Source organism: Corylus avellana, chromosome 6, assembly GCF_965113065.1.
Source record: "Corylus avellana chromosome 6, dhCorAvel1.hap1.2, whole genome shotgun sequence".
NCBI classification, from domain to species: domain Eukaryota; kingdom Viridiplantae; phylum Streptophyta; class Magnoliopsida; order Fagales; family Betulaceae; genus Corylus; species Corylus avellana.
The window spans coordinates 5,943,414-5,957,841 of NC_142495.1; the positions used below are offsets into that span (position 1 = coordinate 5,943,414).

The 14,428-nt window shown below is 34.9% G+C and overlaps 2 protein-coding genes across 2 annotated transcripts; both read left to right on the forward strand.

Moving 5' to 3' along the window:
• The first annotated feature begins 4,650 nt into the window (after window positions 1–4,650).
• LOC132187354 (plant/protein) lies at window positions 4,651–6,284 on the forward strand. Its single transcript, XM_059601645.2, has 4 exons — window positions 4,651–4,992; window positions 5,076–5,336; window positions 5,631–5,790; window positions 5,891–6,284. Exons 1-4 carry the CDS (start codon window positions 4,774–4,776, stop codon window positions 6,067–6,069), a joined length of 819 nt encoding a protein of 272 aa, XP_059457628.2. The 5' UTR covers window positions 4,651–4,773; the 3' UTR covers window positions 6,070–6,284.
• A 3,701-nt stretch (window positions 6,285–9,985) lies between these two features.
• Window positions 9,986–11,609, forward strand: LOC132187703 (serine/arginine repetitive matrix protein). Its single transcript, XM_059602107.2, has one exon. The coding sequence runs from the start codon at window positions 10,056–10,058 to the stop codon at window positions 11,328–11,330; it is 1,275 nt and encodes a 424-aa protein (XP_059458090.2). The 5' UTR covers window positions 9,986–10,055; the 3' UTR covers window positions 11,331–11,609.
• Window positions 11,610–14,428: the final 2,819 nt, after the last annotated feature.

A 14,428-nucleotide genomic window follows, 5' to 3' on the forward strand; every position in this document is an offset into this window, starting at 1 on the left:
TATTAAAAAACATGCTTTTTATTTCATTGTATATGCAATTAATATATACAAGAAATTAAGAATACATATAGTCAACTAGAAAAAAAAAAAAATATATATATATATATATATATATATATATATATATATATATATATATATATACAATATTTATGCTTGCATATATAAGGCTCTTTTAGTAGTAATGTACTAATGTATTTCACATATCCGATTAGGGATGATTATTAAATCAATCCATGCATGAGATTTGACCCTTCAATAAATAGTTATTTTGGCTTTAAAAAAGTAAGAAATCAATCCCTATGCTCTCTGGCGTGACAAATAACTCTTTATACCGAACTTCCGTTTGAAATTCTGTGAAAATTATTAATGTGCCACATTATCACCGATAAGAAATTAATACGTATCTTGTATCTATATGACAAGTAACTTTCTACATTGAACTTTCGTTTGAAATTCTGACGAAAATCATTAATGTGCCATATTATTAGCAATAAAAATTTAATACGTGTCTTGTATGATGAGTCTGAGTCAGCGGCAAATTGCCATGCTTAATTTGACCATGCCAAAAAAAAAAAAAAAAAAAGATGATAAATGTCATGTTCAATTTAGCATTGCATGTTCAATTGATATAAGACACGTGTCTATCATTTTATTGATGATAATGTGACACACAGACGCATAGAACACCATAGCAACTAATTTACCATTGTTAAAATCTTAATGAACTATTTGTCAAATGGCCTAATACTACGGACTGATGTAACATTTTTCCCAAAAAACTAATCAACCATCATGTCCAACAAAAATGCTTGACATGTAATAATGATTCAAAATTTGTGTATCTACTTTGATATTAGCAATTGCCAAGTTGTTTTAAATTTTGAGTTGGGGTGGTGTCTTACCATTCTCGTCTGAAAACAAAATTGGATTAAAAGGCCATGATTCAAAACTCTTTTACCCAGATTTACTTTGGTGCCAGTTGAAAATGTCCAAGATGCATGAGCTCTTGAAGCTGAAAAATTAAACAATGTTTTTCTAACTTATCTGAGTTATCTCTCACTTCCTTTTAAAGCAAAACCGACCCCTACCTATGATGTCGGCCTTATCTGGGAGGAGGTTAAGGCTGTTAAGGAATACTCAGACTTTGGTAGACCGGAGCAGGCTTATATTATATAAAAGTACAAGTCCAGAGAGTGCAATGACTTCATCAAAGCTTTTAAATACCTCCATATAAATATATATAATGGTAAGAATATGATGGTTTTGGTGATGATCTTGGGGAGGTTAAGCGATAAATTGTGGGATTCTTTCATACTCTGCTTAGCTTCCGACTTCGTAGCCTAACATTGATTTTGTCTCTCTCCTAAAAAAACAGAATAAGAAAAAGAAAAGAAAGAAAACGTTTCTCTTTGCATGTATGGTAAAGCTTTAAACATTCTAAATTAAGGGTTAAAATTTTTTCTCTCTTGCGTTTTAACAATTTTATTTTTTGTTCCATCGGTTTTCATTTTTATCCCATTTTCTTTTCAATTTTAATTATTATTTTTTTAATGTTTTTAAGCATTTTATTTTATTTTTAAAAAATTATTATTATTTCTTTTATGGTTAAATACTAAAAAACTTCATAGGGTTTGGACACTTTATTTTTTCTCCCTTAGGTTTTGATAAAGACCAAATTGATCATTCAATCCATTGACCGTTAGTTGATTTAATGAAAGTCCACGTCACTAACACATGGACTAATTAAAATTCGATACCATGCAAAAGTGGTCACATCATCAGTAATTAAATATTTTATATTTTATTTTTTTTAAAAAAAAAAGATGAAAAAAAAAAAAATTTGGAGGTGGCCTGGCTGGATGGGGGTGCACAGGCCACCCCCAAATGGCCAAGGGGTGGCCACCCCCCAATTTTTTATTTTTTATTTTTTATTTTATTTTTAAACAAAAATTTTAACTAGGTGGCCACGTCATCACCGATGACGTGACCACTTATGCCAGGTGTCAAATTTTAATTGGTCCACGTGTTAGTGATGTGGACTTTCATTAAGTCAACTAACGGTCAATGGATGGAAATATTAATTTGGTTTTTATTAAAATTACAGGTATCTCTTGTGATACAAATCAAAACCTAGGGGAAAAAAATAAAGTGTCCAAACCCTTGGGTGGTTTTTAGTATTTAAATCCTTTTTTTTTTTTAATTAGATATATGGATATATGTCAATTTTTTAGGGGTGCTGACATGAATTTCTGTCAATTTTTGGACGTAATTTAGATGGAGGTACCATTTCCTTTTTAACCATTATTGAGGTACCATCCGTGATACAAAACGAAACCAAGGTAAAAAAAAAAAATTAAATTAAAAATACTTTCTCTTTGGCCATACTTTTAGGAATAATTCTGAAATTAATCCATGTGGTTAGCTTAAAATGATTCCATTAGGTGATATGTCGGCATCAATAAAATGATAACACGTGTTTTTCTTAATAAAAAATATAAATATATAAAACTAAAAAATAAAAAATAAAAAACTTTTTTTTTTTTTTTTTTTTGTAAAAAGAAAAAAAGAAAAAAGGAAAGGATTGGTTAAACGTTGAGAAATATAGACAGCATTTAAAGGAAAATGATAGGTGTTCTTTTAGTGTTTTTGTGTTCTCCCAACTGTGATGTGGCTTTTAAAATTATCGTTGAATTTGAGATTATTATTACTGACTTTTAATCTATTGGTGATTTTAAAAGCCACATTATAGTTGAGAGGATAGCAAGAAAACACCAAAAAAAACACTTAGCATTTTCCGCATTTAAGTATACATAGCTTGATTAATTATGTTAGAAAACATGTCCGAGCTGATTTAGCTGAAAATGCATGAAAAATCGAAACTATAATATTTAAGCAATTGCCATTTTTAACTATTCTGAAAATAGAATATTTAAAAAGTAATATACTAATTAAAGAGAGGAAATTGTTGAATTTAATAATGCACCTGCGACTTTTGGTAGCTCTTGGCTCTTGGAATAGCCATTAATCTCAACCGAAGTCAGTAGCCAAGAATTTGCACGTCTCCATCAACTTTATACTTGGTTAGGGCTTTGTAAGTATCATGCTTAACACTAATTCACATTAACTCCATCAACTAATATACTGAAATTATGCTGCTACCGATTTGAACCAAAATTGTTGACTTGTGAGGATCCTCACAAATTCATTTGAACGGTTGGGGGAGTATTTTTGTCTTTTTACTTTTTGAGATGATAAAAATACTCATTCGGTATAATTAACTATATATTTTTCAGTTCATTTAAATTGGAGAAGATCCTAATTCCTTGTGAATGAAATATGCAACTATAATTTGCCTATGAACTATAAAAGGTTTACTTAACCCTTTCAAACTATCACCTCAATGATAATCTACTTTTCAAACTATCAATTATGACAATTTACTCCATAAACTACCAAAACAATGACAATATACCCAAAATTTTAACAAAATGATGAAATTACCTTAACTAAAATAAAAACAAAAATACTAAAATTAATTAATTTTTTTTTTCAAATTTTAAGGGTATTTTTGCCTTATTGAATTTTTATAAGGGTAATTTCGTCATTTTACAAGTATGGGGGGGGGGGGTACATTGTCATTGTTTTGGTAGTTTGGAGGGGGGAGGGGATAAATTGTCGCAATTAATAGTTTGAAAGGTAGATTATCATTGGAGTAGTAGTTTGAGGAAAAGAATCCTCTCCATTTCAAAATCCATCCATTTCCTCCTTTTAGTGCATTTTGAAGGGTAGTGTTGTCCAAAAGTTTTAATAATGGTAGTGCATTAAAAACAATACCCTTCAAAATGCACTACATGGAGGAAATTGAGGAATTTTGAAATAGAGAGGATCCTATTCCGTAGTGTTTGAAGGATTAAGTAGACTTTATTCTACTATAAAATTGGCAAATCTGGGCTTGCACACCCACATTACAAGTTGCTTGCCACTGTTAGTGTTAAAGCCCACGTCCTGCCGTCTCAAATGGAAGAGTAAATTAGGCCTCCGCCCAAGGTCTACTAGCTTGTAGAAGACCCGTGAAATGCTCACGCCCAAATTTAACAGGACAAACCTAACAATATTATGTGATATTATAAAAAATTAGACGTTCCAATATATTAAATTAAGAGTTTTTAAATTTTAAAAAAATATTTCAAAAGTGATAAAAATTCAAAAAAGTTAAGTGACGTAGTATGTTTAAAATCTTTAAGAGATTCTAAACTAAAGCATGACTCATTTTCGTTTTCATTCATCACTTCTAATTTTTTGATATTTTATATTTAGTATTAAGACGCCATTGATTTTAGTCGGTCTTATTATGTGTTCCGATAGCTTATAATCTCTATGCGGTTGATTTTAGTACAAAACTAATTAAATTTTAATTACAATCGACCATCTTACCAGAAAAAATAAAACGAATTAGTCATATTATCTATTCAAAATGATATATTAACAGAACTTGAAAATAAAAATTTGATTAATTATTTTACATTTCAAAAAGTTTATTAATTTTTTTTCTGATTCTTCCAAAAGAACTTAAACCTCTGTATAGGCCGCCTTGTGGATGTGGACTGGAGTCTTGGACTCTCGGGTTTCATGAGAAAAAAGGGGGTGGGGCCCGTTACAGTAGAGAGCAAACGAAATCGAATGTGAACCCGTCTCTGCTTATCTTGTCTTCGGCACGGTTGGCCCTCTCGATCCTTCTGCTCAGTGCGCGCACAACTCGGAAGAATCGGCATGGCTGCCACACTCAGCCTTCTCAAGCCCCCTATTCTGTCTGGAAAACCGCTCCAGTGCTACTCAAAACTAAAAATTCCCTGCAACCCAACAAAATTGAATGTATCCGTTGACTCAACAACCGACCCACAAATACTCCTCCCTCATTCCATCCATGCTCTTAAATCAGCTTCTCTTCCACTCACAGCACTCGCAATTCCATTCTTTCTAGACCCAAATGCAAGTTAAGCTTCTCTAGTTCTAGCTTATTTGCTTTTGGACTTTGAATTTCTAACTTTTTTGGGTTCAATGTGATTAAACAGGAAGCGCTTGCTGTCGGCGGGGAGTTTGGAATATTGGAGGGAAGGACATTTGCGCTCATACACCCCCTCGTGATGGGTGGTTTGTTTTTCTACACCTTGTGGGCTGGGTATTTGGGTTGGCAATGGCGGCGAGTCCGGACGACGCAAAATGAAATCAACGAGCTCAAGAAGCAGGTGAAGCCTACCCCGGTTACTCCAGATGGGACACCAGTGGAAACGGCGCCGTCTCCGGTTAACCTCAAAATTCAGCAACTCACTGAGGTAGGTGCGCTTGTGACAATGTTAATTTGCCATTTATCCCAAATTACAGAGGCAAGATTAGGACAAATTATTTGATTTTATCTTTGGGTTTCAAGTCTAAATCCCCAGTGTTAATTGGTTGCCATTTTGCTTTACAATAACAAAAGTGATTATTTGTTGCAGGAGTATAAGTTTTCCTGCTTATTGTTGTGACACAGAAATTAGTGCTTATGTTACATAGTTTATATATTTGAAAAGAGAAGTATAATGTGAGCTGTAAGGAGGTCTAAGCCATTTGGGGTTTGTCAATTTCAGGAGAGGAAGGAGTTGCTGAAAGGGTCTTACAGGGATAGACACTTCAATGCAGGGGCTATACTGTTAGGATTCGGAGTGTTTGAGTCCATTTTTGGAGGAGTGAACACCTGGTTCAGGACAGGAAAGCTGTTTCCGGGGCCCCATTTGTTTGCAGGAGCAGGTAAATCATTGGCTTCAAAGTTTAGAATTGAGAACAGAGGTTTCTGTTCTGCATTTGTGGATATCCTGATTGATTTTGGTCGTATGATATATGTGAACAGCCATTACAGTGCTATGGGCAGCCGCTGCGGCTCTTGTACCTCCAATGCAGAAAGGGAGTGAGACGGCTAGAAATCTTCACATTGCATTGAATGCGGTGAATGTTCTACTCTTTGTCACCCAGATCCCCACTGGACTCGATATAGTTTTCAAAGTTTTTGAGTTCACTAACTGGCCTTGAACTCACAGTCACAGACCATCCAAATCTGAGCTCTCTTTGTATTTTGTCTGATTTTTTTTTACTTGTGCCATCTACAACTTCAAAGCTTTTGAATTACTTTGAAGGATGTGATTATATATGTTCATTCCATTAAGCCATAAAAGACATTAGTGTTTGACCATAGAATGGTTGGCTGCTATTTTAATCAAAGTATTCCTCCTAACATTCACTTTAAATCATCACTTCCCCAATTGATCTGTTGTGTGTTTTCGTCATCTGCATGACTGGGAAGGCCTGACATGTTGCAGGCAGCACATCTTGTTCTGTCTCATATATACAACAGAATTTGTTTCCCAAAATAGAGTGCATACTTTCTTTTTTGAATTGCTTTAGAATAGATAGGTTTTAGAAATTAAAGCATTAATCTAACTTTCTATGTTCTCGTTTCATTTAAATCCACCTTTTCTAAACTCTGCTCCCTCTTCTCGCCCTACCCAAGTCAACCTCTTTCCCCCTTATTCTCCATCCCGTTACTCCCTCCTACTCTTCTAGGCTTCCATGGAAACTCTAAACATAGACCATGAAAACCTAACATCACAAACCGAAGCTTTGGGCTGGGAATAGTACAAAAAAAAAAAAAAAAAAAAAAAAAGACATAAATTATTTATGGTGAGTTTGTGGTTTCATAAACTATTAAACATTGTTCGTGATGTTTGTAGTGCTATGGTACTTTTATATTTTGTGATGATAGTATAGTACAAAAAAAAAAAAAAAAAACGAGTCTTAAACGAGCCTAGGTCTTTAAACAATACCAGAGGGAAAGCAGACCTCGTCTGCAGGGTTGGGGCACAAGGCGGCCAGGAAATAAAGGCGGAGACAAGCCATCTCCTAGTAGAATAACAAAAAGGTCCACTGTCCAAAATTACCAAAATGTCATCCATTAGTTGGGTGCTGATTTTAGTTGGCCAAACGTAAGGAGGACAGTATGAATTTCACTTGACCCATTTTTTTCAAACTGGGCTCTCTTTTATGTCAAGGCTCTATATCTAATGCATCTTGTCAACCCATGCTTTCCCTCTGATGGCAAACAGTTTTGGTGTTGCGTTGGGTTTGGCAACGTTGGTCGCCAAACAACGCTTAGGTTTTGGTCTTTAAACAATAGTACAAAAGCTAAAAGATGGGTCATGGTCAACAATATGACTAACAATAGACCAAGTAATGGGGCAACAAAGACCCAAAATATCCAACAACGAACGTTGCCAAATTAAGTAACAAACACAAAGGAAAGAAAGGAAAGAGACCGATGAAATCATGCGCATCTGAGCTTTACTTCTACTCGTCCAGAAAGAAGCAAAGGAGGCAGATGTATCAGAGATCGGAATCTACTAACTTGTAGAGGTTGGTCTGAATTTCCGACCAACTGAATCATTGTCGCTGTGCCCGGTGCCGTGAAGAAAATAATAATTAAATGGAAAAAGAAATAAATAGCAGAAATAAAATAAAATAGAGACAAGTAATTATAGGTGGTTAGTCTATAACCTAATAAAGCACAAATGACTATATTTTACTCTTATTTCTTGATAGAGTTTACAATACAAAATGCTTTATTTATAGAGCTTAATTACACATATAAAAATATAATCTTAATCAAATTCCTTAATTTAGAGTAATGCTAAAAGTCTTTTTTGTGTCCCTTAAAAAATTATATGAATTTTAAAATCGTCATTAAGATTGTGATATATCATTATTGAATTTTGATCAAATAACGATTTTAAAAGCCATATAATTTTTGGAGGAATACAAAAGAGACTTCAGGAATTACTCATTAATTTAGGGTGATTCAATCTCATCAAATCATCGATACCTAAAGTTAAGCTAATATAATCTTCATCAAGGATAATACAATCCTCATCAAATCCTTAACTTTAGAGTAATTCAATTATACTACAATATATTACTACTCGCTAAAGTCATGGACTTACACTTTATATCATTCTTATAGTTGGCCTACCTTTAAATGCCAGATTTGAGTGAAGAAGATTTCAAGACAGTTGCGGCCGTTTGATGTAAAAATAGTGATCGATTTAATGCTGAGGACCATCGTAGGATTTCAAAGGCATGTTGTGTTTTAAAAGAAATGCTACATAAACTCTCTTTTATATATATATATATATATATATATATATATAACTGCTTATTTCTTAGTGTAGCAATAACATAAAAAGGTAAAATATTGTAGTAAAAAGTAGACATAACAAGTGTGACATTAAAAAGTAAGCATATGAAGTGTAATAGAGGGAGTTCCTCCTGCATTTTTATAATCAAAATAAAAACCACAACCCTTTTGTAAAGTGATAGAAAATTGAAAAAGAAAGATATTCTGTGGACCAACATGGTCCACCTCTTAGGTTCTTTTCTTCTCCGTTGGAACAAGGAGGGTACACATTTTGGGTTTCATCCAGTCACAATTGGGAAATTGGAAACTCCACCAATACTCGACTGCATGCCCCATAAAAAAGAAAGAAAGAAAAAAAGACCACCCGTACAATAAAGGGTGGGCAGTTGAAGGCTTGAAGCATCTCTTGAGGCAATATTGAAGAGAAGGTAAAAGAGAAAGTAGTAGAGACAGCATCAGAATCTGACTCTCTCTGTCAGCAAGCAAAGTCAGAAAGAAGACAGGCAATGCGAGCAGTGACGGCTCGCAACAATCTTAATTAATGCATGCACTGACAGAGAGAGAGAGAGAGCCGCTACATGCACAGGGTTGAATATGCCGCCCGCTCACGCTGAGCTGGAAAGCGGCAGCCGTGAGGGAGAGACAGAGCCGCAATTTGCACAAGCATTCATCTTGCTGGAGGGGAGGCGACTTACATCAAATGTGGACCGCAAAAATTACATAAATAATACATGACGATCAGTAATGGTTTCATTAAGTCAACATTCGTTTCAATAGAAAGATTTAAAAGAATTTTGTTTCTTCACACGCCTTTTACACATACATCTCATGTCATGAATTTCGATTTGGGTTAACAAATACTTGGACGATAGAATATTAATTAAATGATTAGTAATTGTCAAAAAATATCATAAACTGATATGTGTGGCACTTAGATATATATATATATATCAAACTACAATTTTGTTGCAATTAAGTCAATTTTTTTTTTTTTTTTTGTCTTTTTTCCAAATTTTTTTTGATTTTCTTAAAAAAACAAATTAGATGACTTTATATATATATATACTAAAATACAAAAAAGTGGTTTAATAGCAACAAAATGATTGTTTGATGTATTGTCACACCTGTCAGTTTATGGGGCAAAATAAATAATGGATGTTAATTGAGGGGGTCATTGTATATTTATCATTTAATATTAGAGTAGAGGTCTTAAACTTGTTTTTGTAATTCATGCATCTTTTATACGGTAAACTCAAACTTTCTCTTAATAAATGATAGGAAATGGTTAATTAACACCCATATCTCTATATATGAACAAAGAACCCTATAGAAATACAGGCAATTAGGGAGACAGTGGAGCTTAATTTTACTCAAAATGCATGGCACAGTTGGTTTGGGCTTAAACAAAACTCTTTCCATGCATAAATTCAATGAATCGGGAATGGGAAGCAAAGTGATATCTGGGGGTGAAAAGGCAAGGTCTTGTAAATGACTCCAACGGATACCAGCCTTCCTTTGTGAACTTTTCTCAACTGTAGTGCAGAATCCGATGCCTTCCTCGATCTGTTGTCTTCCTTCCCGTCTCTCTTTCTCTCCCGGGCGTGTTTTGTGCATGCTTCATTTTATTTCTTCCTCTGGAATCCTCTTTTTTTTTGTTTTTTTTTTTTAATTAGATCGAATGAGCTGGAATTCTCGTGGTTGTAAAACTATAAATAACGACACACATCAGCCATCTAATTTCGTGCTCATTCCAAGGTTTCTTGTCTAGTACTTCCAGGAGAGAAGAAATCTACTTCTCTTTGAGTCACTTTTGGTATCAATCATCTTTGTGATGGCAAACCAACCCACCCGCCCTTGGTTCCGTTTAGCCTCCTTAGCCCGCCCACCCGCCTCAGTCCCATCTCAGGCTCAGGCTCAGGCTACAGCCCCAGCACCAGCCACAGAGCCACGCCCAGCTGTAGCTCGGCCTACCTTTAGGCCATTGGCGCCTTCTCTGCCAATTCAAGCTCAAGAGCCCACATCACCACCTGCTGCTACTGCTCCGCCTCTCACAGCAGCGCCGCCTCTTGTTGCCACCTCCGCCTCTGTCCCATCATCTCCAACTCCGAGAGCTTCCGCTCCTTCTGCATCGGTGCCATCATCTCCAACTCCGAGAGCTTCCGCTCCTTCTGCGTCGGTGCCATCATCTCCAACTCCGAGAGCTTCCGCTCCTTCTGCGTCGGTGCCATCATCTCCAACTCCGAGAGCTTCCGCTCCTTCTGCGTCGGTGCAGACAAGTCCAGTCCAGAAAGCCACAATATTCCTCCCGTCTTCGGTGGCGGCGCCACCCTCCGCTCCAGTTCAAACTTTTCCAATTGCTACCAGAGCTGCTGCCGCCGCTGCCGCAGCTCGTGTTCCCAGCCCTATACCGCCACCGAAAACCTTTGTGCCGCCGGCTGCTGAAACCCCACCTCAGTCATCTAAGTCGAAGCCTACTGCTCCGCCACCCTCTCCTCTAATCCTCCCGCCTTCCCAAATGAAGTCGACCGAGACGGAGCCTGAGCAGAAGACCGTGCTGGTTCAAAAGACAATTGAAAAGCCCAAGCCGTGGCTCGGTGGCCATAATGGCGGCGACCAGACTAATTATAACAAGCCTAGCATTATCCGTAATGGAGTAGAGCAAGATGTTGAAAGCAAGGAGAAAGAGAAAGGCAATCATCACCGCAAAAAGGTTTCGGATAATTCTGAGGAGATGCGTATGCGGGTTATAACAATCGCCGGCGAAAACAAAGGTGCTTTCATGGAACTAATCCATTCCCCACAGAAACATCACAACAAGAAGGGCAACGGTAGTAAAACTCAAAGCCATGGAAGTGACTCTGAAAGCTACAACACCAGTAGCGACAAGGAGGGGAATCAAAAGAGTCAAAAAGGGAAAGCAAAAACTTCTACTTCATTGCCCATGAATGCCTTCATGAACAGCAATGTACAGGGCGTCAACAACTCCATCCTCTACAACGCTTCGTGCACTCACCATGACCCAGGAGTGCATCTCGCACTCTCCAGGAAGCCCTCCGGCGAGTTCCAGGTGAAGGATCGCGTTAATAATGGCGGCGGTCACAATTAGGAGTCGTTGCAAGGTTTTTCCTTAATTAATTTCTACTTTGGTTTTTCAAGTTAGGCTATATGGTAGTATGTAATGTAAGACAATAAAGGTGCGGTTGGAAGGGGGGCAATATTATATGGATTCTGATTCTTCATGGCTGTGTTCCACTTCGAGTGGAGTGTAGCTGAAGATCGGTCGTCCATTGCCTTATATATGTTTGGTAATAAAAGGGTGCGGTTTGCTTTGTACGTTTATTCAACTCTTGAATAATATTCATATATATTGGCGAACTAGCTACTATACATATGTTTGTGTTATTTGTCGGGCTTCTACATTTTTATTTTTTTTTTAGCATGCAAGAAGAAAAAATGTATTTTGCTCAAGTATGTACGTAGTTAACGAATATTGAATATTTCTAAATTAGTTAAAAAAAAATGTTGATGTAATTGTGATTTAGATTTATCTGCCTAGGCCAAAACATGCAGGGAAAAAAAAGGGTTAGTTATAATTAATGATAAATGAGTTGAAAATGAAAAGAAATGGTATTTTTTTAATTTTTTTTAATTTTTATTTTTTAATATGACCTAATCCACCCAACCCAATGCCAATATATATATATATATATATATGAAATCAAATTGATTCCACACTTCAAGCATTAGACCTATTGTCTTGGTAATTAATTAAGAGGAGTCACATGTTCGAAATCAGGAATCCTTTCTGCATCCATAAACTAATGACCTACATTTAGGAGGAATCCTTAAACAAAATGAGAGGTAGGTAATAAAAAAATGCATAGTTTATCCCATAAAGTCATCTTCTCTAATCGGGAAACACATTAGATATTCACCATGTTAGCCTCAAAAGCTTGGTGTAACATCATATCCAAATCTAAATAGGTATTTATTTATTTATTTATTTTTTCATTCAAATAAAGGAGAAGAGAGAAGGGAATTACAAAGGAAGGTCTTTGCCACTCATTAATCTGATAGAAGAAAGAAAATGAGAAATAATAGGAATGATTCCGAACACTAAGTGGGAAACGGCCCATCTAATTACAAGGTGTGTACCTATATTCGCACGTATGAAAATCTTCACAGCTTTCTAATCTGGAATGGAAAGCAATTAGAGCTGAATATCAAAAATGACAGGCACCGCTAAATAGGTTAACCTAGTCTGCATGGATCAAACCCACAAATGTGTTATTTATTATTCTTATAAATATTTTATTAGAGAAAGTTTCATAGAAATCCTAGAAATATTAAAACCCTAGCCGAATGTTGCATGTATGAAATTGCATCCGACCCTATTTCAATTCAACCCTACTTTAACAAGTTAATTTGCATGTGACAAGATTTTTAAATAATTTTCATTTTACAAAAATACCCTAACCGCCTCTAGGAGGCATTTTTGTCCAAGTCTCATTTTAAGTCATAAATTAAGGAAAAATGCTATACGTACCCACCCAACATTCTTAAGTGTCTAATATCTCTTAAGCACCCTATTCGATCGGCCACCCCTTGATTTCTGAAGAGAAATACCAAGTGCGAGTATTTCTTGAGAAAACAAGAAGGATACGAAGACCATAGCGTACGAAAAATTAAAATATTTTTCTGTGGGCTCAACTAAATAGTAGAGTTAAAACCAAAAGGATATATACCAAGTTCCATTACTGCTTTATACTTTAGAAATTAAGATAGGCTTGCATCTGACAAATTAAAGGACGCTTAAAATATAATACTTTTTTTCTATGTTATCTACCTACTTTAATTTTACAAAATTCATACATTAATATCAATATTGTAATTATTTACCTTTACTATTTTATTTAAATATATTATTTATTTCCTCTTTTCACTATTTCTAAAGAGAAGAGAGAATCAAATTCGTTTTTTTATTTTTATTTTTATTAACTTTATTATTATTATTTTTAAATTTAACTTATACATTGTTGAGCTATATATGGTGCTCAGCAATTTGTTGAGCATTAATGTAGTAGCATGCTCAAATCTTTAACCAATTAAAGTGACTAGTCATGATATAAATTATATATGTGGAGCTTTTTTTTTAGTATTTTTTGCTAGAGCTAGCCCAATGTGAGTGCTCCATAAGAAAGAATTTTCATCTACTGAGTAATTGCTAAGGAGTCTATGAATAATATCTTCTCTTCTCTCATAATAATTAATCTTAAAACTGAAATTCATGCTAGATTTACGGTTTATATGAGTGGACGGCCGGTTATATATTGCTTTCCGCTTAAAGGTAATTTTAGTAATAAATAAAATTTTCTTGTTATTAATATATGTGAGAAATGTTAAATATAACACTCTCATCCCTAGCTCTGAGTTGATCGATGTACAATACTATCAATATTTGATTTTTTTTTTAACAAGACCTGACCCAATAAAATATGTGTGAAATAAGGGTGTAGTATATGTAATATTACTTTATTAATTAATATATGTGGAGGCATATATGACTAGTACAAGAACTAATATTAACTTTAGTATTCCCCGGCCCACTACAAAACACACACCTAAAAAAATTAATTTTTTCATTTTTCATGTAGTAGCCCCTTCCACTTTTCCTTTTCGATCTTTTTCATTTCATTTGGATAATGGCGCCAAAAAAAGTAACTAAATTTTGAAAAATGTTAGGTGTTTTCTTAGTCATAGGTGGATATTATTTTCTAAAAATAAGGCGAGAGAAATACGGGCAAATTTTTTCTTTTCCTTTTAAAAAAAATAATATCCACCTACGACTAGGAGAACACCCGAAGAGCACCTAACATATATTCTCCTAAATTTTTAACAAGCTAGTCAAGGGAATTTAGCAAGTAATTTGCTCATATCAATGACTAGTGTTGCTAAAATGAAGTGTGTATAAAGAATAAAGCTCAAGGAATATAATTGATCGGATCAGTCACCTGTGGACTTGATTGATAACCTAGGCATAATGTATAGACAAGTATAATTCGTATACTTGATTAATGATAAAATAAAAAGGGGAAACTTTACTTAACTTCCTGAATTGTCATAACTTTTGCAATTACCTTTATAAACTTTTGATGTAGATTGGAATTTAAGGCTTATCTTATCTTATTTTATCTTATCTTTTAG